This window comes from Labrus bergylta, chromosome 10, assembly GCF_963930695.1.
Source record: "Labrus bergylta chromosome 10, fLabBer1.1, whole genome shotgun sequence".
In the NCBI taxonomy this organism is placed as follows: Eukaryota; Metazoa; Chordata; class Actinopteri; order Labriformes; family Labridae; genus Labrus; species Labrus bergylta.
Genome location: NC_089204.1, coordinates 20,602,050 through 20,626,728, shown reverse-complemented (window position 1 = coordinate 20,626,728; position 24,679 = coordinate 20,602,050). Strand labels below are relative to the sequence as shown.

The window sequence follows — 24,679 nt, the reverse complement described above, 5'->3', positions numbered from 1 at the left end:
ATCAGGCGGTTTCTACACACAAACACATTTATACAAACACACAGTAAACCAGGTGACGTGAAGATAACATGCTACTTGAGGCTAATAGATGTTTTTTACAGACAACCGAATAATTTGAGCCAAAGGTTTTGGAAGAATAAGTCCAAATTTGACTTATTTCAAAACTGCGTACGTATTTATTTTATTTTGAAATAAATGGTCCTGAAATTGCAAAAAAAAAATATATTGTTGATCCATTATCATAACAGGCCTAGTTTTGGATGTAAAGCGATCCCATGACTTGTCTGTTAGAAAGCATTTTGGGGTTAGCTTGCCTGCTTGAAATTAAAATAGTATATCCATGGATTGGTTTGACATGTAATTTAAACAAATAAAGTCTGAGTCCTAGTGGTCTGAAGTTTAAACAGTTGCTCCCTTCACATTCTCAACTTAACATGCCACTGCGGAAAAAAAAATCCCCCAAAAATGGAACTCCTGGACAAACCTGTCGTCGACAACTACAGCAGACGTTTTACCAGATTTACCTTTACTGTTGTCAATCTCTGTCGAGTGCATATTGTTGCATTGTCAGATATCGTTTAAGTGGGAGAGAGAAGAACATTGAAAGTATGTAAGGCCTGAAGAGGTTACCGACATCAGTGACCATAGATGGCAATTTTCTAAAACAGGAGAATAATTTGACTTTATGATGTCCTCCTCTACACAACATATGACCCAATGTAACATACGTTAGCTTCCTTAGAAAAGGAAGGAACAGGGCAAATCTGATAAAAGGAAACTTAGATTTATGCTGTCCTGTCACTCTCCCAGAAGTGTTTATTTTCCGGGACTGTCCAGGTGGACTGTCCAACTGCTTGGATTTATGTTGATGCATCCATCTTAAAGTTAAGATGATCCACTGAAACTGTCTTGCTGTTCAGCTGTCTGTTCACAAGGCTCTCTGTCAACTCTCCTTATACTATTGTGAATGGCAAGTTCTAATCGTAATGATAAGTCGGACTCCTGCATGTTTAAGTGGAGAGGGGTTGCAAGGGTTCAAAACAAGTTAAAATGGCTTTGCTCCACAGAGGCTTAAATCTGGCACAACTGTTAGCCTGACTTTAGCCAGCTTTGTGATGAATGCCCTGCCAGAATCGGCCAAACCTGGTCTTCTGCCATAAGCTTGTCCAACTGCAAGAGATTTGCAGCCTAGATCAGCCACAGTCTGCACCCCCAGAAAAACAAGCGTGCCAACTCTAGGCTGCAATAAACAACCTGGGGGGGGGGGGGGGGGGGGGGTTCAAAAACTATATTAGGACTTTTTATAGAGGTATGTTAAAACTATCATGTTGTATTCATCCTTGTTGTTCTAATCAGTTTTATTACGGGAAAAAATCAAGTGAAATCACTGTTAACGTCGACAAGCAGTTTCAAAGAAAGCAATCCAAATACATTTCCAATTATAGGCTCTTAAACACACCTTCCCTCAAAAATTTAAATCTGTTGTTGAGTAATACAAGAAGAACTTATTGCCATTTTAGCATTCAAAATGCTTCACAATATATCACTCTGTCATATTTGAACCTGGCACCTGTCATCTGAAGACCTTAAAAACACTTGAAATGATTTAATGGTTGACTGTTGGATGCTGGAGTGAATCTGAAATTACTAACATATTTCTTTTCCATCTTGGATTCAAAGCAGCACCTCTGGTTAAATGTTGGTGTTATTAGATTTAAGTAAAAGAAACAGTCCATCTCAAAGAATCTTCAAAGTTAAAATCAGGTAATCAATAGTTGAAGTGGTTTTCCACTCATTAGTTTCAAAAAGGTTAAAAGCAAAAAAAAAAAAAGTTCCTTTGGGGCAAGAATCAAGCATGCTGTGTTTACAAAACTTTGATGAATCTCTCTCTTCCAGGCTTTCTGTCTCGCTATCTCTCTCTGTCTCTGCTCTGCATATCAACTGGTTTTACGAGTTCTGATCTTTTTTTTTTACTGGCAGAGAGAAGCTCAATAAATAATTAGAGACCGAACCAAATGACCTGGATTAGATTTGAGGATATTATCTGGTCAGGGCGCAGTATCAGACAGAATTAATTAGAAAGATTATAATGTCTGTGTTGTCTAAACAAACTGGATGAGAGTAGAATAAAACCTGCTCCCTGAGCACTCTGAAACACAGCAATTCAATCACGGTCCCTTTTGGTCTCTTAGGTGTACAGCCCGCATCTCAGGACTGTTTCCTGAGATGTAACTCACACCGATCATTCAGTCTGAGGTGGAATGCTGATGTATGGCTGCCATTTAGGAAATAACCTCACCCTGGTCTGTCTTTCAAACCCTTGGGGTGGCTGTCGCTTGACATTTTGAGGGCAGGCGGGCATTGATTTGTTAGCCATGACGGAAGGACCGACAAAGTCAGAAGCGTTTCCCTCTGTTAAGCATCATTGGTCGTTATAGCCATCAGGGTGATTTAGCTTCCTCTTGGTCCCCCCACGTGCCGCACTGCCCGGGGATGACGGGATCACAGCGATAATAGATAAGCTGATGTTATGAGACGGCAGCGTAAGGCACAACACACAAACAAGTGGCGTGCACAGCTCAGAGATGCTTACTGCTGTGCCATAATCTGAGATACTAGCATACACACATGGAATAATGCTCTGAGCAAATCCCCATGTCATGACCGAGAAGAGGAAAATGAGGGAGGGAAAGAGGAAGTAAAAGATGAGTTTGTTTAGACTGGGAGCAACGTGGATGTTAGACTAAAACAAAGCAACAGACCACCACCTAACAGACAGCAGTCAGTCTTGGGTGTGCTGGATAAAGGTGGCCTTATTTTCCACCTATCTGTAGCCTCAGCCTTCAGAGAGTTACTAGAGAGAAAGGTGCAAAGGCAGCTCTTTACCTGCCTTTTATCCATTTACTGCAGTGATTGTATGTATCATGCTTCCTGTAAAGTGCAGACATTTTTGTTGGATAAGTAATTTTCTTTGATATTCTGTGAAGCGAAGAAAGAAGAATGAAAGAATATGTGATGGGTGGAAAGCCACCGTGTATTTGTGAACATCAGGTTGTTTATTTTTGCTAGAATGCAGATTGAAAGCAGGTATTGGACTTGCGAGGGGTACAGCACATGAAATTGCCAGTTCACATAGCTGAAATGAATTTTGGTGTGGAGATGTAGCAGAGATTTTAAGTGATGTTTTTTGCAGACAACATGATTGAGCTGGTAGGCATATGAATTCTTACGTTCTTGGTTTCTTTTTCTTTCACATCTTTCATATGAAATATCCGGTTCTGTCTGGATGAAAGTAGGGACAGAAGAAGAAAGTGGACTGATGCTCAACAAGCCTCGAGTCACGTTAGCTCCACATCAGGCTGAGTCACCCCACCTCAGTAATTTCACAACAAACAGGTCATTACACCTTCATGTTAGTGCATTGACTGTGAGACATAAGAGTTCAGCCATGCTTTTAAACCATAAACCATTACTTTGTGGAAGGTTTTGATTGAGGGAATAGAAGCTTGTTTGAGAGTCTTTCATGAAATGAAAACCTTTGTACAGAAAGGTCTTTAAGGCAGATGTTCTTTTTGCTTAGCCCACTACAATTTGTGATCTCTCGATCCTTACAAAAAGCAAATTCGATGTCGGGGTGCAGAATAGAAGGCTGGGGATCAAAAAATGTCATTTAGAAGTCAAAGAGAGAGCCGTGAATGTCATGACTCAACTACATAGCTATCCATGCAGTTGATGCTGAGTAATGTCTTATTTCACACTCAGCATGGAAAAGAAAGAAAAGCTTTCAGCAGACAGCTTGAATGACTGTTGAAAGTTTGAATTTGTACCAAAGTTGTTATATTACCAAAACGGTCGACAAGCCTAACTAATCAGACAAGCTGACTGACATCGCCCCCTAGAAAGTCAGGTTGCTAGCATAGCCAAAAATCCATATTCATTGGAACCCGTCTGCGCCCACAAATGCCTGCTAGGTGACCCAGCATGTGTGATAAGTTTCTGTTAATCCCCAAATCCTCCAAGCTGAAATCCCCATAGCTCTGAGACATAATACTCAAATCTGTGCAGGGCAAGATGGGAATTGGCTTTTCCATTGCAGCTCCCACAGGATGGGAGTGGGACACACAGGCAAATCTCACTAAACCACCCTGAGAAGTCTCTTATTACCATTATTTCACTGTGAGCCGCTGACCTCTCAGTTTACTCTATCGGGCCAATAATGGGCTGGGCTGTTTGGAATGGATCTGGGGGGTCCCTCATCCAGGATTAACACCTTCTCGACTTCGGTGCTAATTGCTCCAGTGTGTCATTGCAGGGGAAGGTGAGCCATGAGGGAGTGGATATAGGGAGGGATTGTTGAAATGAGGCAATAAGGGACTTCTCAAATTCTCAGCTCTTTCCAAAGGCTTTGGGACTCTGTTTCTGTGTGTGCCTCTCATCCCCACTTCTCTCTCTGCCTCTCAGCTTGGTTTCTCTCACTGTCAATAAGAAGCTCTGTGAAATTTAGGCGTTCGTCATTGGAAGTCAAATTGTGAACAGTGAACACCTCTCTTTATTTCTGTTTCTGAATCTATCTGATTTTGCTTTTGACAATTCAGTACTCAATCGTGACTGAAATCAGCAGACAGCAGACATGAAGCGGAAAAGAAAGATCATTTCATTATTTTACGTCATCTCTAAATAAATCTACCAATAAAATGAAAACAAATTCGATTGGGGCTTTCCGTGGTTGTCATTGAACATTGGAACCCCAAGTGCCGGGAAGTTACAGCCTTGTCCAGTGTCTTGTTGAATATGCTTTATTTTCCATCTTGTGCTTTAGAAAATAAACTAACATAGTGTATAAACCAGCCAGTTCATTATGCTTCCCAAGATGAAACACCGAGATGAAAAACAACAACATACGTTTACTCTGCAGAGGAAAAGCCTTTAAGTATGTTTCACTTGATGACTTATTTTGTCAGTTGAAAGAGTCTTTTCATTTAAAATGCTTCAAGCTTCAGTTGATATATTCAGCAAAGTGGCAAGCACTCCAGAGAGGCACAGCTGTTCTACTTCTTTAGACAATGTATATCCTCTGTTGGTTCAGGAACTTAAGATTGAAGATGAGCTATGTCAGCAGTCAAGCTTTTTAATGTGTGTAAGAAAGTATTTTTGCAGAGCCTTTTAACAAGAGGAACTGTAAAATGCTCTCTTTGATGTACTGCAAGGATGAGTGTTTGTTTTGAAAGGAATCCCAGCCTTTATTTCAGTGCTATGACAAGTCTCATTATGACAAACTGTATTATGGCTCTAAAGATAATGTAGATGTTTCTCTGTTTTTCTAAGTGTTACTGACTTTGAGCTAATTAAATAAATCTCAGCACACACTCACAGGTATCTCTGCCGAGTAGAGGCTGCAGAAGTAGTTTGGTGCCATTTTACTTTAAAAAAAAACGACTCTATTAAGATCGTCACGAGCAGTACTCGGTTTCAAAGCAACCTCATTTGCCATTCTCTTTGTTAGGGTCTCTTTTTTTTCTCCAGGGGCCTCATGTAGGTGTAGCATCTGTTGCTGTATTTAGGTCAGTGGTGTTTTCATACTGAATCAGTAATTGGATGTGTACAGAGAGCTCGACATAAGTTTGTAGAGCTCCTTTGTTTCACTTCAAGCCTGAAAGATGAAAACATTTAAGTATCTTTACTCGCAGATGTCTTGTGTAAGAGAAAAAGAACCTGAAGCATCTAGAGTGGAACTTAGAAAACACCAAAGACACAAAGATCTAATGCGGATCTGAGCTGTAAGCACTTCTTTTCTTTAACTTCTCGTCATCGCTTTCTCTCATTTCTAGCCCGTGTATAACCCTTTTTGAGTGTGTGATGAAAGCATTGTATTTGCCTCACAACTCAACCAGTTACACACATACAAGTACATTCATCAGTTATCTAATTCTGCATAGTCCATGATGAGATAAATATTTGCTGTACAAATGGTCTAAAATAATATAGATGAATGTGTTACATTAATGAACTAATCAATCAATTCATATGTGGAAAATTAAAATGATTTAAATTATCAGCATTGACTGTCATCTTTTTGTTTGCTTCAGACACAGCCAAGCTAAAATAAGCTTTATAGATAATCTAATACACTTCTTGCTTGCAATGACTTCATCCCAAAGTCAGATATAGAAGTGGTATTTTTATTTTCTGTTTGTACTTTAAGCCACTTAGCCAGTAGATGTATTGCTGAAAAGTGTACGTATGTCTGTAGAGCTTGTGTAAATGTAAAACCTTGTTATACATATATGCGTTAAATTGTTGGTACATTTTATAGTATTCGACAGTCAATACAATCAGTTGTAAAGCCTCAAAAGTGTTACAAATAGGGCTGTTAAACCATTAAAATAGTTTGATCGTGGTTCATTGCTGGATTTCAATAGTTAATCTGGAAGAATCACATTTTTAATTGTATGTTTGAAATTCCATTGTTTTATACATACATAATGTTACGATGCTGGATGTTCATACTAAACCTCTGCAAAGTTTTTTTAAAACGCAAGATACATAGTTGTTGGGTTAATCCCCGGACGTGGTTTCCTGCTGCTTTGAACATGTGTGACGAGAACATGGCAGCTCTTTCAACGACAAGCTCACCCAAAAGCTAACTCAAGTTTCCCCGTTACTTCAATCTTCTTTAATTTTAACGCTCATGTATGGGAGGAAGTGAAACGAGTCATTCAAAGGCGCCGTGGTGTCATTTATTTCCATCACTGCTGCTGCAGTAAGACGCTTAGGTGGCTTAACTACAACACACAGGAAGGGACACATTACCATGCAAATAATAAGATGAAACTATTTAATGCATTCATTTTACCTTGACTGCATCTCGATTAGTGGGGGAACGCTGACAGTCATCGCTCAAACAATTGCATTTTATGTATTCAAAGGTGTTCACGTTTCATGACATGTGTTTGTGAAAATGACACAAAGGAGAAACAAAGTAAAAACATTTCAAACCGATAATAACATATCTCTTGTTCTTGCAGTCGCTTGAGCTTGGCTCGATACACAGCCACTCCATGATCAATAAGTATGATCAATACAGTAGGCACTCTCAGAAATGGTTCTGGGTTAGAGCCAAATTTCCGTCGAATCCAATTTTAACAGTTGAACTTACCTCGGCTGTGTTTTGCTTAGTTGTCAGCATTTTTGGCACAAGATCGTTTTCTTTAAAGACAGTTGTCCTTGTGTATAATCGTAGAACCTTCATCTTCCTCTCTTTAAGGGTGAGTCCTCCGGTGTTGGCTGAGAGTCTCCTTTAGAGGGCTTATACAAATGCATCATGGGGGTTTGAGTCGAGACTTTGATTGCTGATTTTGCAGCTGCCATGCAGGTATTGAACGTTAAATCTTATAATCTCCACTATTAAATACGTATTCAGTGTTCATATCTGCGGATCAGCTGACATTTCTCCAAGGCCAATTGTGTCAGTACACATTTTATATTCAGCCTGAGTTTTAAGCTGGTGTGGCAGCAGAGTGGGATTTTCACCAACTACCAAGGTGTATGAAGAGTGATAGGTTGAGGTCAAAAAAGCTCCAGCAGCACTTGTAGAATGAAGATCAACTTTATGAACAAATTAGACGTTTCACCCTGTGGCTGACCCTGATGAAGGCCACAGGGCGAAACAGGTCAGTCTAATTTGTTAATAAAGTTGATCTTCATACTACAAGTGTTGCTGGAGCTTTTCTTGGCCTCTTTTAAGCTGATGAGAACAGGCCTGTCTGGTTAAGAGCAGCTAAGACAAAAGGTAATTTGGGGAAATGCCAAAAGATTTAGTGGTCATTGCTTCTCAGATATCTCTTTCTTGTCATCTCCCTTTTTTTCTTGTATTAAATTGGAAACCCTTTGGCTTTAGATCACTGGTAAGACAAAGCAGTCTTATAAAACCCTTTACGTAGGCTTCAGGGGATTGTGACACACATTCTTACTGTTTCATTTTTAATGTATTAATCAAATGATTAATTGCGAAAAATGGGAGTCAGTTCGATATGAAAATTAACAGCTTTAGTTCATGTTGTAATTTTATCTGAAAATAAAGGTAATGACAAAGCAATCTCACCACAGAGTCGATTATGTTCCTTTACCAAAGCTTTAGATCAGACTCCATGAACTTCAGTAGATTGAGTAATCCCAGAGGTGATGATAAGTACATTTTAAATGTTTTTTTTCCCCCAAGCATTTAAGGACCATTATTTGTATTATTTTAATAATTTATAGAGGCTTGAAAATTGAGTGTGAAAAGTAATTCTGACACAGTCAACAAAATAATGTCATACACATAAGTCTATCAAGTATCTGTGCTGAGAAAATTCTGTCAGCTGCTGAAGTCAATTGTAAACTTTTCAACTCTATTAAAGAGTTGTGCTTCAACTCCTTTGCTGAAAGAGGCAGGGTGCAATATTTTCATGAAATTCACAGTTTGCTCTAGATCATTTGTATGCAAATGTAGCTTTCGGCTAATCAGATTGCAGGAGGTCTCCGAAGTCCCACTGTGACATTCACTGTCTTGTACTGTCCTCCCAACACCTTGCCTTAAGATGATCCTGTCCTTCATCCTCCTGTTTTGACCTTCCTTACGTTGTTCATTCTTTTGTTCATCTCAGGGGAGGGGCTTCATATCGACACGCTGATAGAGCAGACCCAGTATTAGCTATGAATGAAACACTTGCTGGTTCTACAGACAAAAGGGTACGCAGATAATGCTGAGCATATGCATGTTTTTAAAAATGATTTATGCAGGTACTGACTTTGAATGCATACCATTCCTGTAAGATGTACAAGTAGATATGATAGTCATACAGAAATGTCCCTGATTCAGCAGGTAACAAACTGAGGGCAGAAAATAAGCTATTTTTAGCAGCCCTAGCATTTGGGGCAAATTGGGTTAATTTTTATTTGAGGTTGTGGTACCTACCTAAGTGAGTGAAGTTGACACCAGCAGCTTGTTGAATTCATGTTGTTCCACAAAGGCAGTACTACACCTTGGCAGCCTAGACGACTAAATGATCCTTGTCAGATTATCAAAATGGAGTTAGCTGAAAAAGGGCTCTGGTGTTTGTGACTATATATAGAGGTGGGGAGGGGAGGGTGGGGGGCTGTTTTTTGGCTTCTGTATAGACTCTTATTTTTTGGGAGATGTTTGACCCGTGGATGATTTTCCCTCGTGTCTAATATGGGGAAACAAATGTGGTTGGCTTTGCAATCACATTCCTCTCCAGAAAACATATGGGATTAACCCAATTTCGGTTTGAATTTCAAAAGGTTCTCAAAGAGGAAAAGACTCGTGAGAACGGTCATGAATGCCATATTTCTTTGCTGTTTGAAGGGAACGTTTCCTTTTGAGAAGCAATGACATTTTGCCTTTTAGCCGTAACCTTCATTCTGCTTGTACTACTAACTCACAGATAGCCTGCATCTCTTTTGCAGTATACATACACATTACTTCACACAGGAGTCAGTATGCTCCAAACAGAGTGCTCTGTGGACTATTTAGTAGTTTTTGAAATCCCTAAATTGTGCATGCAACATCAGTTTTTTTTTAAGAAACATTCTCACACAAACAGTCTAACAAGTCTGCATGCTTCATGCTTCAAAAGAAGCCGAACAAACAGCGTGATTTGTGTTTCTTTCCACAACACCATGAATGAACGCCTCTGAAGAAAGATAGTCCAATGCTGTGTAATTCATTGCTGTCTCGCCTGCCCCTCTATGATGGCAGGCTTTTTGCCAAGTGTGACCACTCAGGACAACTACAAATACTTTTGCTCTCAGCTGCGTTCTGATGAAATGTTGTTGTGCAAGCTAATTTTTTTTTACACGTCTACTGCTGTTGTAGTTTCCTCTCTGCATTGTCTTTTGACCAACAAAACTCTGGCAGTATTCAAGAGTTCTAAATGAACTGAAATGGACACAAGTTAAAGCTTACAAGTCTTATATTAACAAGATGTCTGCTTGACTCTCCTTTTATAGCTCTTTTTTAATGGCACTCAGGCCGCAGCCCGTGGTCTCAGTCATGCTGCTCCTTCTGTCTACCATGGTTTTCATGCACCACTAAAACCAACAAACAACCAGCAGCATATGTTCAAATACCCCGTTAATTACAGGAGGTCCATTTTATGCCCTTGTTAGCGTATTAACCACTGTGGGTAAATGGAGAATCTGGTCCACACTGATGGCTCAGGGCAACCACCATCACAAACTGTTTGAAGTTATGATAGCAAAGGAGTCATCACTGAATTTCATGTTCCAAAAAAAAGAAGAATCTGACTTTGAACAGGCAGACCTCGACAAAATGAAGACATCTCCATCTGTGTGGAGAAAGAAGAAAAAGAAATCAAAGCAAAAAATCTGTCTGACACACTCTTTCATTGCTGCTCCTGGTACTGCTGAACCCTCGCTGTACCCTGCATGACGCCAAACATGATCACGCAAACAGATGCTTTATGTGCGTATCTCAAGAGATTAGGGGAACAGGCCTAGACCTTAGACGTACAGTAAACAAAGAGGCAGCACGCTCTCATAGTCTTCCTTTGGTTATAGCAGGAGTGTGAAACCTCAAACAACCTCTTCCCTCCCCTCCCACACTCCCTCTCATCTCCACAGCTCCTCTCTGGGTTTGTAACATTTATTGAGCTTCACAGGAAGCCTGCTGGGCCCGCTACAATACAGACATGCTCAGTGAGGCTGTGGGAGCATTAGGGACAGCCTCAGAAAAGGGAGGAGAGCTAAAAGAGCACAGGGAATTGTGACTGTGATTCCAACATTCTCCTTGAAGCGACTGATCCAGTTAGTTATATTTCATCCTATGCTGTATATACAGTACATCCCACGCTGTTTGCCTCCCAAATGAGCAGACTTTAAATAGCCTATTAGCATAATTGGCTCAAAACTTTGCTAATTTCACTTCAGTAACGGTTTAAAAGAGGAGTCAAATGATGTGTAAGTGACAGAGAAACTCTAGAGGAAGAAAAAAACAGAGAAGTATTGGACTGAAGTGCCAGTTTCTGAACTACTACATGAGGCGAAAGAGTAAACGAAATAAGAAGTCGGAAAGGAAAATTTCACACTGCCAGTTGTTTTTCTTTAAATCCATTTCTGTTTTGATCTGTCTTGAAGAATGAGTTTCTCATAACTGTGGGAGATCATCTATTATTGATGCTCTGTCTGTGGCTGTGGTCATATTGCAGAGGCCCTCTTGGGGACAGCACGTCTCCTCAAAGGAACAAGAGATAGCTTTTACCCTCTCAGCATTGCAATCCACAATCTTAACTAGTCCCGCGCATCGTGTCTGAGGCTTCCCCGCCTTTTTTGGAGGTATTTTTTTTTTTTTATGTCCGAAACATATTTGGTGTGCTTAAATTATTGATGACAGTACTGAACCGATGAGTGAGATATCCCTGTCCCTCTTATCGGCATGTCAAAATCACAAAATAATCTGAATAAACATGGTTTGATGTTTTTGATGGGATGTTCCATTGCACCATTAAAGCCTTTTACCTGTTGTGTTTTTTGTTTTTTTTACAGGAAGTATACCTGGCAAGCCTAAAAAGCAAGAGGATGCAACAAAACCAGAACGCTATGGGACCACCGTACCTCTGCTGCTGAAGGGCAAGGAGCGAAGACCTGTCTGCCAGCTCGAGTCAGGGGTAAATACCGAAAAGGCTTTTCAGCTGCTCTCATTCAATGCAAAGAAGCTGCTTTCCAAGTGTGTTTCCAAGAGCTCAGCCAAGTACAGATGTCTGTTTTTTGTTTTTTTTTGTTTGGCATAAACAGGGTATATGATTCCCTCCCTTGTTGCTTGTTTCCCCGCTTGCTTGATTTTCTTCAGTAAAGAGTCTGCTCTAGCTGTGTTTATCCTCTATTGGTTCCCCGCTTCTTTCTTCCCGTCTCCGTCTCCCTCTTTTAAAGATGTCCTCCTCTGTTTGTAGAATATTAGTTTGCCCTGTAGGTGAAGTTGTGTGAAACTATACCGAAAAATTGTTCTTAAGAGATTTACAAGTCTGCATCATGCAAACCTGGTACCGTAAAAAAGATACAAGAGCATGCAGCAGTCCTCTAACACCTTATGTCATTTTTATCTAGTACATTAAGATACATGTTAAGTGATGTATATAGTCATATCTATAGTCATATCAGCCCTCTCGGACTCTCCAGACTTGTGGTTTCAGGTAAGGAAAAACTAGGGTATCTCATATACTTCATGCAAAGTGGCTCCTCTCCCACAACATACGTAGGATAACTTTTTTTCACAGGAGGAAAGCATAGCTCTCAGTGTTGCATTGTGTCTCACTTGATCCTTGACCCTTTCTGATCAACCCCCCTCGGTTCAGACCGCATGTGTGCGATCTCAGTCAACAAAGAGAATAACACAGAAATCATGACTGCAACTTTACTGACACTATGGCTTATTTTGATACGGGACTCTGGCTATGCACTTCTGCACAAATTTCGAGGAAACACTCAACCTCTGCATCACGCCATTGTGCGCAATGATTATCAAGAGGAATGGTTGCGTCGATTCTATGGAATATACACGTTGTGTTCCTGGGCTTGAGCTTGTGCACGTGCAACCGTAACATGCTGAACCACACCTCATCCAACCGTGCCTAAGCATGGTGCGTAGGAATCACAATAGTCTGGACTTTGGGGTCAAACATGCTTGGACAGGGTACCGATTGCTTAGTGTGAGTTCACACTAACACCTAATTTCCATATAGTCCATGCGCGCTGCGTTCCAAGCCGTCCCTCTCTAGTTAATGCTCCTGTTTCCACAGCACGCGCCACGGTCTGTCTACGGAGCTTGCCAGCTGCCCCCCTTTTGAAGCTACATCAGATATGCTAAGCCACCAGCTCCTGCTGACATGAGGCTTTATTATTGAGGAAATACATTGGTCGCACAATAGGCTATCCACAGCCTGACCCCTCCCAAATTAAACTGACCGCCAGGGCAGCTACTGATTGTCTTACTGCAGGAAGACTTTAAACCATCCCGGGTAACAGATTTATATAGCTGCTCCTTGTGCCAATAGAAGGTTATCAAGCAGTCGTAAAGTATTGCAGAGTCATTACTTAGAGTGACAACCAGTCTCTCAACACACAGATATACTTGCAGGAACACTCACAAACAAAGATAGACACGCTTACTCTCTTAGACAAAGCTGCGTCATTCAGCAGACGAGAGACAGCTTCACTTGAAGAGGAGACATTACATCTGAAAAAAATCTACTGATGTTAAATAATTCTTAGTCTGTCCCTCACTGTGGGCAGGTGTGACAGATTCCATTTTTTCTATGTGCATGGTGTAAAGATGGTCTAATAACAGCTTTAGCCTTGGGCATGAATACACTTCACCTGGATACAGCATTTCTTCCCTCTGATTTCTATTTTCTGAAAATCGTCAAGTCATCCTAGAACGGTTTTTCGGGAAGATTGTTATTTTGAGATTTGATATAGGATCGAATCTTCCCAGGTTGTCTCAGCCATAAATCAGTGGCACCGAAATAGTCACATCACATTTGAAATAGTCACATCACATTTTCATCACAGTTTTACCTTTACTGGGATTATATTTTTTCCAGAAAAGGGAGACTCTGCTCCTTACAATTAAAACTCTTTCATAGAAAGATTAAATACATCATAGAAACATTGTACAAAGTATCAAAAATGGGTTTTATTTGATGGAAATGATAATGATTGTAACTTTGAAAAGATAGTCATGGGTGGAAAACTTATAGGTGGTGAAGTTTTGAAACAAGTTCAGTTTACTAACTTTGGTGTCATGCAGACTTGAGAAGTGTAGGATGTAGAAGCTGCCTTCCTGTTCCTCTGACACTATTGTGCTGTGCCACATCCTGCCTTGTACAGAGACTGTGTGTCAAAGTGAGGTGAAGCTTCAAGCAAAGGCTGATCCACTGGCAGGATGGGTGAGATCCGGGCACCACCTCAACTCTTCCATCATCTTTTTGTCTTTCAGAGTTATCCTGCGTCACTCCAGCTTCTGGTACGTGTGGAAGGTGAACAGCTGATCCTGTTGCTGGAGAAAAATGAGTGAGTTTCCCTCTGATTCATTAAAATCCTCTTGCCATTCACATTGCAAGCACCAGAACAGAGGAAACTTTTATATTTTTTATGTGAATCACAAACACAGCCAAGAAGTAGAGCCAAGCTACCAGCTATGGATAACTGGACTTTATAAATGCAAGTGGAGGAGAAGTTGTTTGGGCTAATATATAGAGTATTCAAGTAGGGAGAAAATAATAAATCCCCTAGTGATTGTTCAGCCTCTCTGAAGGGCCAAGAGATGAAAGCTGATAAAGGATAAGGCAGAGGAGAGCTCGGAGGACATTCTTTTCCTCCCTTACTTTGCTTTCTCTCTCCTCTCATCCCTCCTCTCCCCTCCAGACTGCAGAAAATAACACAGTGAACTGTGAAACAAGGGGTGGGGATCATTTGGAGTTCATAAATATTTAGATACACACACACACTGGCGCACAAACTTTTACATGCAGAGAGGAAGGATTGCAGCGAGGCGGGCTATATGTCTGGGGGATTTTGAACCTCACAAAAAGATGGCATTGCTGTCTCAGGTCTAGTTTCGACCAATATTCCTTATTCAAACAAGAATGTAGACATCATATTTTATCCTGCTGCTGTGGGATACAGATATTGACATTCGAATGATGGACTTGTTCCGTGACTGGTTGGACCTCCATCACTTGTAACTCAAGAACAAACACAATTCAGACCGCAGAGATTTTTCGACCACTATGCTTATTTAATCTGCAGAATCAGTGTGGAAGTTTGCGAATGAAAAACAGCTTCTCTTTTGGAAGTTTAGAACATAGATTTATAGTTCCTCATCCTTGTACAACTGACATTTAACAGCCATCAACTCTAAAATATTGAAAATCTTAAACTCCTTTTTAAAGCTGTAAAGACTCTATGAAGATGAAATCTTTATCCTGTAATCGAATAGCTTATAAAACACATCTCCCCCTATCATATTTCCTCGCACCAGAAACTCAAGATACCATGCCAACCCACACTGCTACACTTAAAACGACTTACCAAAAACAATATCCTTAAAGAACAAGGCCAGGTCCAGAATTGACACACACCCTAGAAAAACACTGTCCCCACTGATCCTTTTGTTCCCCGTTCACCATGTAACCTACGGTGACCTCAGCATCAGCTGTGAGTCATCCGTCACCAGCCTGAAGCCCGGGAGCACGCTGCCATTCCCATCCGGCCTGTTCCCTGTCAGGCCAGATGTGTCCTCTGTCGCTTCACTAGTTCAGCCAACCCAGAACAGGTGGTCTCTGACCTCAGCAGGGGTCTGTTGCTGCTGTTACCATTCAGTCTGGGGCCCAAAGGAATGTGAGGGGCGCATGAAAGTACGATGTCAGATATGTGAGAAAGCGTTTTAAGTTTTTCTTAATAAGTTACATTCATAATTTGCATCTGGCAACACTTGAGTCTCACTCAAGAACAAGACATTTCCTTTCTTTAACATATAAAAAATTGGGCACTTCACTTACAGTACAATTGGCTGAGCCAGTCCAATGTATTGGAGATATGCTTTTAAAAAATAGCAAAATATGAGAGAATAAATGGCAGTTTTTACAATAAGAGCATTTTGGAAAACACAAATGTATTTTATTTCCCAGAAGCATCCCTCCTTAATTAACTCACTGATGCACGCTGTCACACTGGATATATTCATATTACTAATAGCAGTGTTGTTTTCGGCCATGTTTATTGTTGAAAGGCTCTAATGAACAGTTTGTGTTTAAAAGGCTCAATGGGTAGTACAGTAGTCAGGTCTCACTTGTGGGATAATAATAATAATAATAATAATACATTTAATTTGTAACGCACTTTGCATTTTTGCAAAGAAATCTCAAAAGTGCTACAGGAAGAAAAAATAAATAAAATAGAAATACACTACAGCTTAACAAAACACTCCCCAAATTAAATTACTTATTATTATTTCATCAACTTAGTTAGTTCAAAAACTCTTCTTCATACCCTAAAATCCTGTGTGTGTGTATGAGAGTTGAAGTTTTTGAACTTTAATGCACCTTAAGGAGAAAAGCTCTAAATACAGAGAGGTAGGTAGGTAGGTGCTGCTGCTTTTTGCTGAGTTATGGCAGGTTTTTTTTGTCGAGGCTCATCCATTTTTGCTGGAATCTGCTGAGGCCGTGCAGTTTGCTCATTTGGCACCGCCGTAGAGCACACCTGTTCCAAGGCCAGTGTGAAATCATCTCAGTCCTCACCAATATAAACACGCTACCAGATCCAATTAATAAACTGCTGTTTGTAAGCTGCTTGGCCCAATCCCAGGAAAACTTGGCGACAGCAAGGCAAGTACAGATCTACTGAGGAGAGAAATCCGTGGGGACCCTGTCTGTGTGTGTGTGTGTGTGTGTGGGTGGGCGGGCAGAGTTTCCATCTAGATTGAATGAAGTTCCAGAGTTTGTTTGAAAGAGTCAGTCTTTTATTCTTTAGACACCCTGTTGGTCTTTACTCTGACTGGATTTGATCTCCCGAGCTGGTACGAGCCACTTTTTTTCGTTTTGTCAGCCACTGGGATCACACAGTTGGAATAGTGAGACTGCATTCGTACTTGATTCCACTTGTACAAGTCTTATTCCCTATTAAAACTTCTGTTTCCCCAAATGGATACAAAGGAGATTATATTTTACCATGCTGCTGTCATGTTTTTATTTTTCATCAGTAGAGCAATTGGATGTCATGTCTTGTACAATATTTATGCACAGACATGCAGACTTTTGCCCGCAGCGGCTGCTTTGATGCATAGAATGGATCAATGGCACAGTTACTAACCTACAAAAGATTGATGGTAGTTATATGCCACATTTGAACTATGCCACATTTGAACTATGACCGTATGCGTGTTTGTTGATGTGTATTTATTGGTTTTATACAGTTTTATACCGCATACATCCGCTGAATCTGTAAAATTACCGTGGGGGAATTCCTTTGTCTCGGCACTCTGGCAGTGCTGTCTGTTTTAAGTTGTCCATCAGAAAGTCAAATGTTAAATCAAATGTCTCGTTCTGAGCAGACATATAATGCCGCTTTAAGTTACTTAACATTTTTAAGTAATCTGTGAAATGAACACTTTATACACTTAAATTATATTGAAAATACACCAAAATTGATTGTGCACACTCAACCCGGAGTCTAACAGCTATAAGGTGTACAAGATCTTTGTCACTGTGAGTCAATTCAATACATTGCTAGGTTTTCAGTCTTTTTGTTCAATGTCTTTCTTTTTTTTTTTGCTTCACGAAACACAATGAGCTGGACGTGTTCAAGGTCTTAACTGGCTCTCCGCACAAGACCATGTTTTTCCCAGGCAGAACATTTCCTTTCATTCTTCTGCGGCAGGAAGAAAAGAGGAAAGAGCCCATTTTGAACACACGGTCACATCCAAACAACCATTATGTATTTGACCAAAAATCCCCATAGCAACATCCACTGTGTGTTTTCTATGGGAAAGAAGATGCACTCCATGTCAAAAACCCAGCCGACAATGCCAAGAGCTCTCAAGATGCATCGCACAGAGGAGGTATAATGTAACCGAGTCTGTTCAATGAAGAGGAACGAAAGCCAGATGAAGATATTCTAGGTTTTGGTTGCACTTTAATTGGATCTGTCAAGAGTATGTGACAAGTTGAACTGTATGGGACTCCATCTTTCTGCAGCTCTATTTACATGGAAACAAAATGGCAGTTAGCTATTTAAATCTCGACTCTGTAGCTTTTTATACCGTCTGCATGACTCGTAAAATTAAGTTCTGAAACTAACGCATTCATTTTTAAAATCCTGATTAATCACATGCTTTTTTTGTCCCTTTAAGGCGCACCGTGGATAAGCCTCCGCGGTTACTACCTGTAGTCACGGTGATGGATAAGACCACACTGCAGCATCTTTGAATGTCTCATTTCACTGTAATAAACTTCTAGCTCGGTTGACGAGTGAATATCCACCCTTTGACAGCCAACACTTCACTTTTATCTTTACTTTTAGTTGTTTCTATTTAGTTTTTGATCCATAACGAGTTCCTCTTTCCGTGGTTAAGTTAATGTCGTAACCTTCAATCTATCAGAAGGTCCTTACTTCAAAATAAAAGCAGGGTTGAACTCAAAGAGCATGTATAGTTCTCTCAGATTAAGAAAGTACAAAAATTCAAAATAAGAGCCTAACAATTTTTTTTTTTTTAAATGCGTAAAAATGGATTTTCAAACATGGAATTAAAAATGCGATTAACTATTGAAATATGATTTTTTTTTTTTTTTTGATTGTTTGACCGCCCTAATTGCGAGTAGTAATGGGTTTCCGTGCTGCCTATATAAACCTGTGATGACCTAATGACCGTCTCAGGACATGGATTCTTGATGCTGAGTAGCAAACTTCATGAGCAATGCTTCCTCCTCTTGTGCTGCCTCTTGCGCTAACTCTTCCATCAGTCCCACTTCCTCTGTTCCCGCATGTCTGTGGACAAGTTGTTTACATGCTCTTCCTGTCACGTCACGCTGTCTTCTCTGTCTATATCCAGCTTTTTCTACCTCTCTGTCTGTCACTGTCTCTTCTTCACCCTTCCTCCCACGCTCACCTCATGCATGCTCGTGTTTTCGCTGAACAGCTCTTCTGTCGCCATGCAACCTGAGACCCTGTCAAAGCCACCGGTGGGAAATATTGGACCTGGGGCTGCTGTTTGGTGCCAACACATGTGTACTGACTCTTTGGTGCCAAGTCTCTGTGTGACTTCACTTTGGATGCCAAGGCATTTTGTTCTGCCCGTCACAATTAATTCACTCATCATTGCAAGGTTAAAGACCAATCACCTTCAAGCAATTAGCCTCGTTGTGTTTGCCAGGTATTCTCTGATTTACAGAGTCGACAGAACATCACTTTTCTCTTCTATACAGTCAAGCAACAAGAAAGGAAAAATAAGGCTATCAATTTAGCAACATGCTTGTTTGCTGCCTATTTCTTCGATTCAACCTCTAACTTCCTGCAGTCTCTGCTGCTTGGCTGGTGACTACTCAGAGATGGCAGATACTCTCACACTTAACCTGTTTCATTTAGAGTAGCTGAGGGAGTCCCTGCGAAAAAAGAAAATGCAAGATTATACCACGCTCAGCATTTTTGCTGCAAAGCAATGCAATATTGGTCGACAGTCAACTAGACTGGTGGGAAATATATTTGCACACATACGCAGACCAGTTTTAGTAGATTGGTGTGTGGAGTTTGGTGTCTGATATCCCTTTGAAGTCTTTAATCCGTCACTCAAATTGTCCTACCTGGATCATGTTTCATGACCGTATCCCAAATTTCAGTCCCCACCAACATTGTAAAGAGTTTCATGCCTGATATTTGGAGGGACTGTCATTTCTGTACCTGCAGTCGGCTCAGTAGCGACTGCTTGGTAGTCATCTCGTCTCCAACTCCCTTTCATCAGTGTGAATATGTGCTGAGAAAACTTTCCCAAAGCAAACATCTAGTCTGGTTATATGAACACAAGTCTTTAGTATAAGCTTTCTACACATCCTCTCTGTTTGACTATTGATTTTTTTCCCCCCCATTGACATTGTAGTTGTAGTTTTTGTTAATCTGAGAGAACACGGTAATCACATTTTTCCTCCTGCCATCTTTAATTAGCTGGCTAAAGAGTTTGTGGATAATGCAAAGCGCCCTTGGGGAAAGTTCCCTGGCCTTGAAGGACAATAAGCAGGGGGGAGAGGAGTCTGAGGTGTTTCAGGAGAAAAAGATTAGAGTGGTAGATTTTTGACTGGTGGGATCAGAGCCAAGTATCAGAGCCAAGCTTGCTCAAAGTCTCTTATAGTCTCCTTTTTTTTCTCTATAAGTCTCTCACTACCTTAGGTTCACTTTCTCTCTTTGCCTTCTCATTCCCTTTAAGTGTGATTGATTTTCCAAACTCAGAGATCTCTGGGGAAGATCCCCTTTAAGCCTTATTTTTTTAAGTTATAGTTAAGTTGATTTTAACAAAACGAAATTGGTTTGACTGACATAATTTACATATTTATGCAATTATGAAACTTGAACTTACCATTTTTTATTAAATACGTTAACAAGAAGATTGATTCCTTGAACTGGATTGCAGCAGATAAAGGCAAGAATGTTGAGGAATCATTTCGCTGAGACTGTGTGTTCTCCAGTTGTTGCCCTAATTTTGCTTTCATTGAAACATTTAGAAAACATTAATCCACTGAAGCAGTATGTCAGCATATGGCATCATTATTTGTTCACAGCTACAAACCTACTTTAAGAGAACTGCAGCTGTAAAGAGGATATTGAGGGTATTGTTGCAGCTATAAGTTTATACAGTTATAAATAATGTTTTCTGGTCTTCCATTTCCCTCGCTTTTAATATGTTAATTTCTCAGTCATGCGAGGAAACATCACGTAGAGCATCACCCAATTTTAACAGCTTTTAACACTGTACAGAAGGAGGGGGTCACTTGTCAATGGTGCTCACTAGCTAAACAATTAGACTCCTGTGAGGGTAAGCGATTTTCTGTTTCATTTCTGAGCGCTTTAAAAGAGTAAGAGCCCCTGAATCAGTGCACAGAGGTGATGCCTTTGCAGCCTTAAAGAGGGTCCACCTCTTTATGTTTTGAATTGCACTGATATAATCAGCATAATGGCAGTGGTGTGAACCAACGCTTAGCTTCAGGTGGGTAGAGAATACATATTCTGCTTTGACGTTTTTGATAAGGTGGCGACTGGAGAGTGGCTAAAGATGTTGATGATGCATAATATCTGTATTTATCCTGGGCATCATTTATCTGCATTATCAGGAAACACTCCTTCGAAATACTCGAGCATGGGACATGAACGATTACATTACCTCCCTTTACATAGACTGATCTCTCAAGGTAATAAAATGCATGTGTGTAGCTGTTTGTTATAATGCGATTTCACGCATTCGTCTGTGACAGGACACAGCCATTAGTGTACAGTTTGTCATTGAGTTCCAGTGCCAAGGCCAGGGCATGGACTGCAGCAGAGTGTATCTTAATAACGTTTCGTACACAACCTCTCCGAACCCTTAGCCATGAAACGCTTTAATGAGAAATACTTTTTCAAAGTAGAAATTGCTTTGTGTGTGATTTCCATCCTCCTCTATAACTCAGCACCGCACACAGAAACGCTCTTTTGCAGTGGACCCAAGAGAAATAAGAAGTCCTCTGCCTGACACAGCACAGCTCAGCAGCTATTTCACACGCCTGCTGGTGTTCATCTGATTTGGTTAATGCCAGCAATATTTTCCACAGCTCTATCAGCCTGTACAGGTGATATTAAATACAGATTATGGGGATTATTGAGATTGCTGCTGCCTTGGAGCTTAAGCAACTGGTCCACAGCTTTTTAAAGAGCATTATTATGAATGTTCGATGTTTGCCTCTATTATGAATATGTCATCTTAACATAATCAAAAAACACAACGCTGTGCCTGCATAACACACTCATTTCAGCTCTCTTATATAGATCTAGGTTTCAGCTAAATATGACAAACAGCTCAAACGAGTGAACAGAAGGTGTCCATTCATCTGCTCAAAATGTCAGGATTGTTTAAATATTGCACGCAGGCTTGCACACACAATGCATACATATACACATGAGGTAGCTACTGTAGATATATAAACATGCACATGAGTGGAAGTGCGTGTTAGCAATAAATCCAGATGTTCGCTTGAAAAACAAGGCAAAGAAAGGAAGTGCATCATGTGACATCACTAATGAGGGGAAGTTTTTGCTGAGCTGGGTCCATGTTGAACTTGACAACAGCAGCACAATGAATTGACAAGATGTATGTTTATAAACAGGAGCGCTAGGGTTTAAGAAGACGATAAATACACACTCAAAGTTATAAATATATTTCTTGAAACAGAAGCAGGAAATCTACTAGAACATTGTACATTGATGGTTAATGCGTTTGATTGTGTTATGTGACTTGTATGGTTGAGTATTGTAAGTGAGGTCTTGAAGATATGGCTGTTTTTTTCAGTCGGTTTGTTCAGCTTATTTATTTTTTTGGTATATTCATATTTTCTCCCTAAAGTCTTTGCTGAGGCTTGGGATCACAGTGAATGATTTTATTTTGTTTGGCAGTGAATTCTTCCTTGAGCATGCAAATAATCTGACAGCTGTAAAAACTAATAAAGCAACATCTTCTAGAGTTTAAAATGCAATAATCCCTCATAATCCCTCAAAGCAAAGTTGACTCATAGTGTTTTCTGTGAACGATGATAGATGTTTATAACATAGCTGCTCAATTGTATAGTTAATTTCCATTTGTTTTCATATTTTTATTTTCTTTGATTTGATTGTAGGACAGCTGTAGCTTCTTGCCTTGATCAACTCCTCTTTTTTTTTTTTTTTTTTTTTTTTAGCATTGCCAATGTTTCCCCAACCTTAACAACATCATTTACAAGGGCAATGTTGTAATACACTGTAAGAATGATTGCCAAACCTTAAAGGGATAGGCCTGAAGGTATAGTTAAAACATTTACAGTAACCAGTTCAACACAAACTTTTGGAACTCTGGAGAATCATTGACATTTTCTGTAATTGTTTAATAGACCATATTGAGAGACCAGTTGCCTTTCAATTACATATCCTGTGGTCAGTGGGAAGAGCTGTAGATGTTGATAGACTTAGACATTGACATGCTCTGATCTGCTCCCACTGGCATTAGCTATCAGATAAATGTCATGTGTCCTACAAAAAATCAAAATCACTGCCCTGATTGACTAAAAGCATTTTAGTATTCTACCACCAGTAGTCTTTCCAATAATTGACATCACTGACATCTCCTTCAACATGCAGCTGGCATGATGATCATGTTACTCAGCGTCAGTGACGGATCGTTCCCTCTGATTCTTTATGTAAAAATGATACATCAGAGCCAAGTGAAAGTGTCCATCTCCACCATGTTTGCAGGGTAATGGAGGGGAGAATGACAGATTGTGTGCTATTATCTTATTGGCGAATCAGCGCAGCATCCATGAAGGTGTAAAGAGTGGGTGAAATGACGTGAGAAGAGGACGGAAGTATGCTCCATGGGGTCTGAGACGGGAGAGCTGATGGTCTGAGATGTGTGCAGTCAGTGGAGGGGCGAGGTTGTATTAAAGCAGTTGTCTCATGCAAGTGATACATACTGCTCAAAGTTTACCCTGTGTCAACTTAGAGGATTTCCAAATGTGAGGAAGGCAAGGATCAGCACTACTGTGTGATGGAGAAAGAGACAAACTAGAGTAAATGTATGAAAAGAGTAAGATGGAAATAAAAGAGAAGGGAATGATAATAAAAGACAAAAACATCTTTCATATTTCCCCGCTAAGCTCCTAATTGCAAATTTCCTGTGAAGATATAAAAAATATGGCTGAACAATGAGGCTGCCCAGGAGAGGCCCCATAGATTAATTGGGCCGATGGAACCCTCTGACATTAACATTTATGCCATTTGTTTACTCTTTTTCAATGAATAATAATAGGCCACCTCCCTTGAAGATCCCAAGTCACTCATTAGTTCCGGTGTGCAGCTTGTTGTGGATGAGAATATTGAAGCAGCAAAAGCAAAAAAAAAAACAGTTCATCTCAGTTCAATGCTGGCATACAGAAACTGTTTCCAAAGGTTCTTAAGAATTCCTTCTTCTCATAAACTTTTAATGAAGATTTGCACAGCCTTGTTTGCCATATATTAGCTCGAGTGTGACGAAAATCATTCGAGAGACTCTAACAGCCGTTTACCTGCTTGGCATGTATGCACATTGTGAAAAACAATCGGTGTTTTTGCATGATATGTTTTCAATATTTTCTTTGTAGTTCATTTTGGAACATTTATCAATGTGATACATTTTCAGGCATGATGTGCTAGATTTTCTTCAGGGTTTTTCAAACATGGTTACATGAAACCAGAGATGATAATGAGGCTGTTCTTCACATGTGTTGACATAAAGGTCATATAAACTGAGATGTTTGTTCCACGTTTTATTTTCACCAGCACTAGTTGGCTTGCTGAAAATGTCATTAATTTCAGTATTCTGTAAACCTTGTGAGAAACTGAAAGATCGATGCAGAATGACTAGAGGAGTTGAATAATAGGGCTTATGTTCACTGAGCTGGCAGCACCTTTTTTGGTATTAAAAAAAACAATGTATAGTTAATCAAAAATCAAGAATGGGCAGGTGTTCTGGTATCAACTTTGTTAACCACAATTGCAGAGAAGAAACTAATCAATGACAACCCAATCATGTTGTACCTCACTTTGTAAGTAACCATGACGCAACTCTTGTACCAGTCCTCCCAGCCTTTGCTTCACCTTGTTTATCTCATACACTCAGACTCGTTTTTTGTAAGGACAGCTTCCAGTCCTAGAGCTGCTGCTAATGCCAGGACACAAATCCTTCCTCTTGTTTTTACATTTAATTTTTTTTTGAATACAAAGCAATTTAAAACAGGCCCAATGGTCACTACCAAGGTAAGCACAAGTGCCACATGACAGCTTTCGTAACCTAGCAACATTGAGCGTCAATGAAAAGCACTCTGATGTTGAGGTTGTGGACACAGTGTAGCGCACTCAC

At 40.1% G+C, this 24,679-nt stretch overlaps 1 protein-coding gene across 1 annotated transcript in view; it reads left to right on the top strand.

Annotated features, from left to right (window-relative positions):
* adam12b (ADAM metallopeptidase domain 12b) overlaps window positions 1–24,679 on the top strand; it is a 76,147-nt gene that overhangs the window by 1,915 nt on the left and 49,553 nt on the right. The window contains exons 2-3 of the mRNA XM_020639209.2: window positions 11,566–11,687; window positions 14,015–14,088. Coding sequence (XP_020494865.1) covers window positions 11,566–11,687; window positions 14,015–14,088 — 196 coding nt within the window. The remainder of the gene's footprint in view (window positions 1–11,565; window positions 11,688–14,014; window positions 14,089–24,679) is intronic.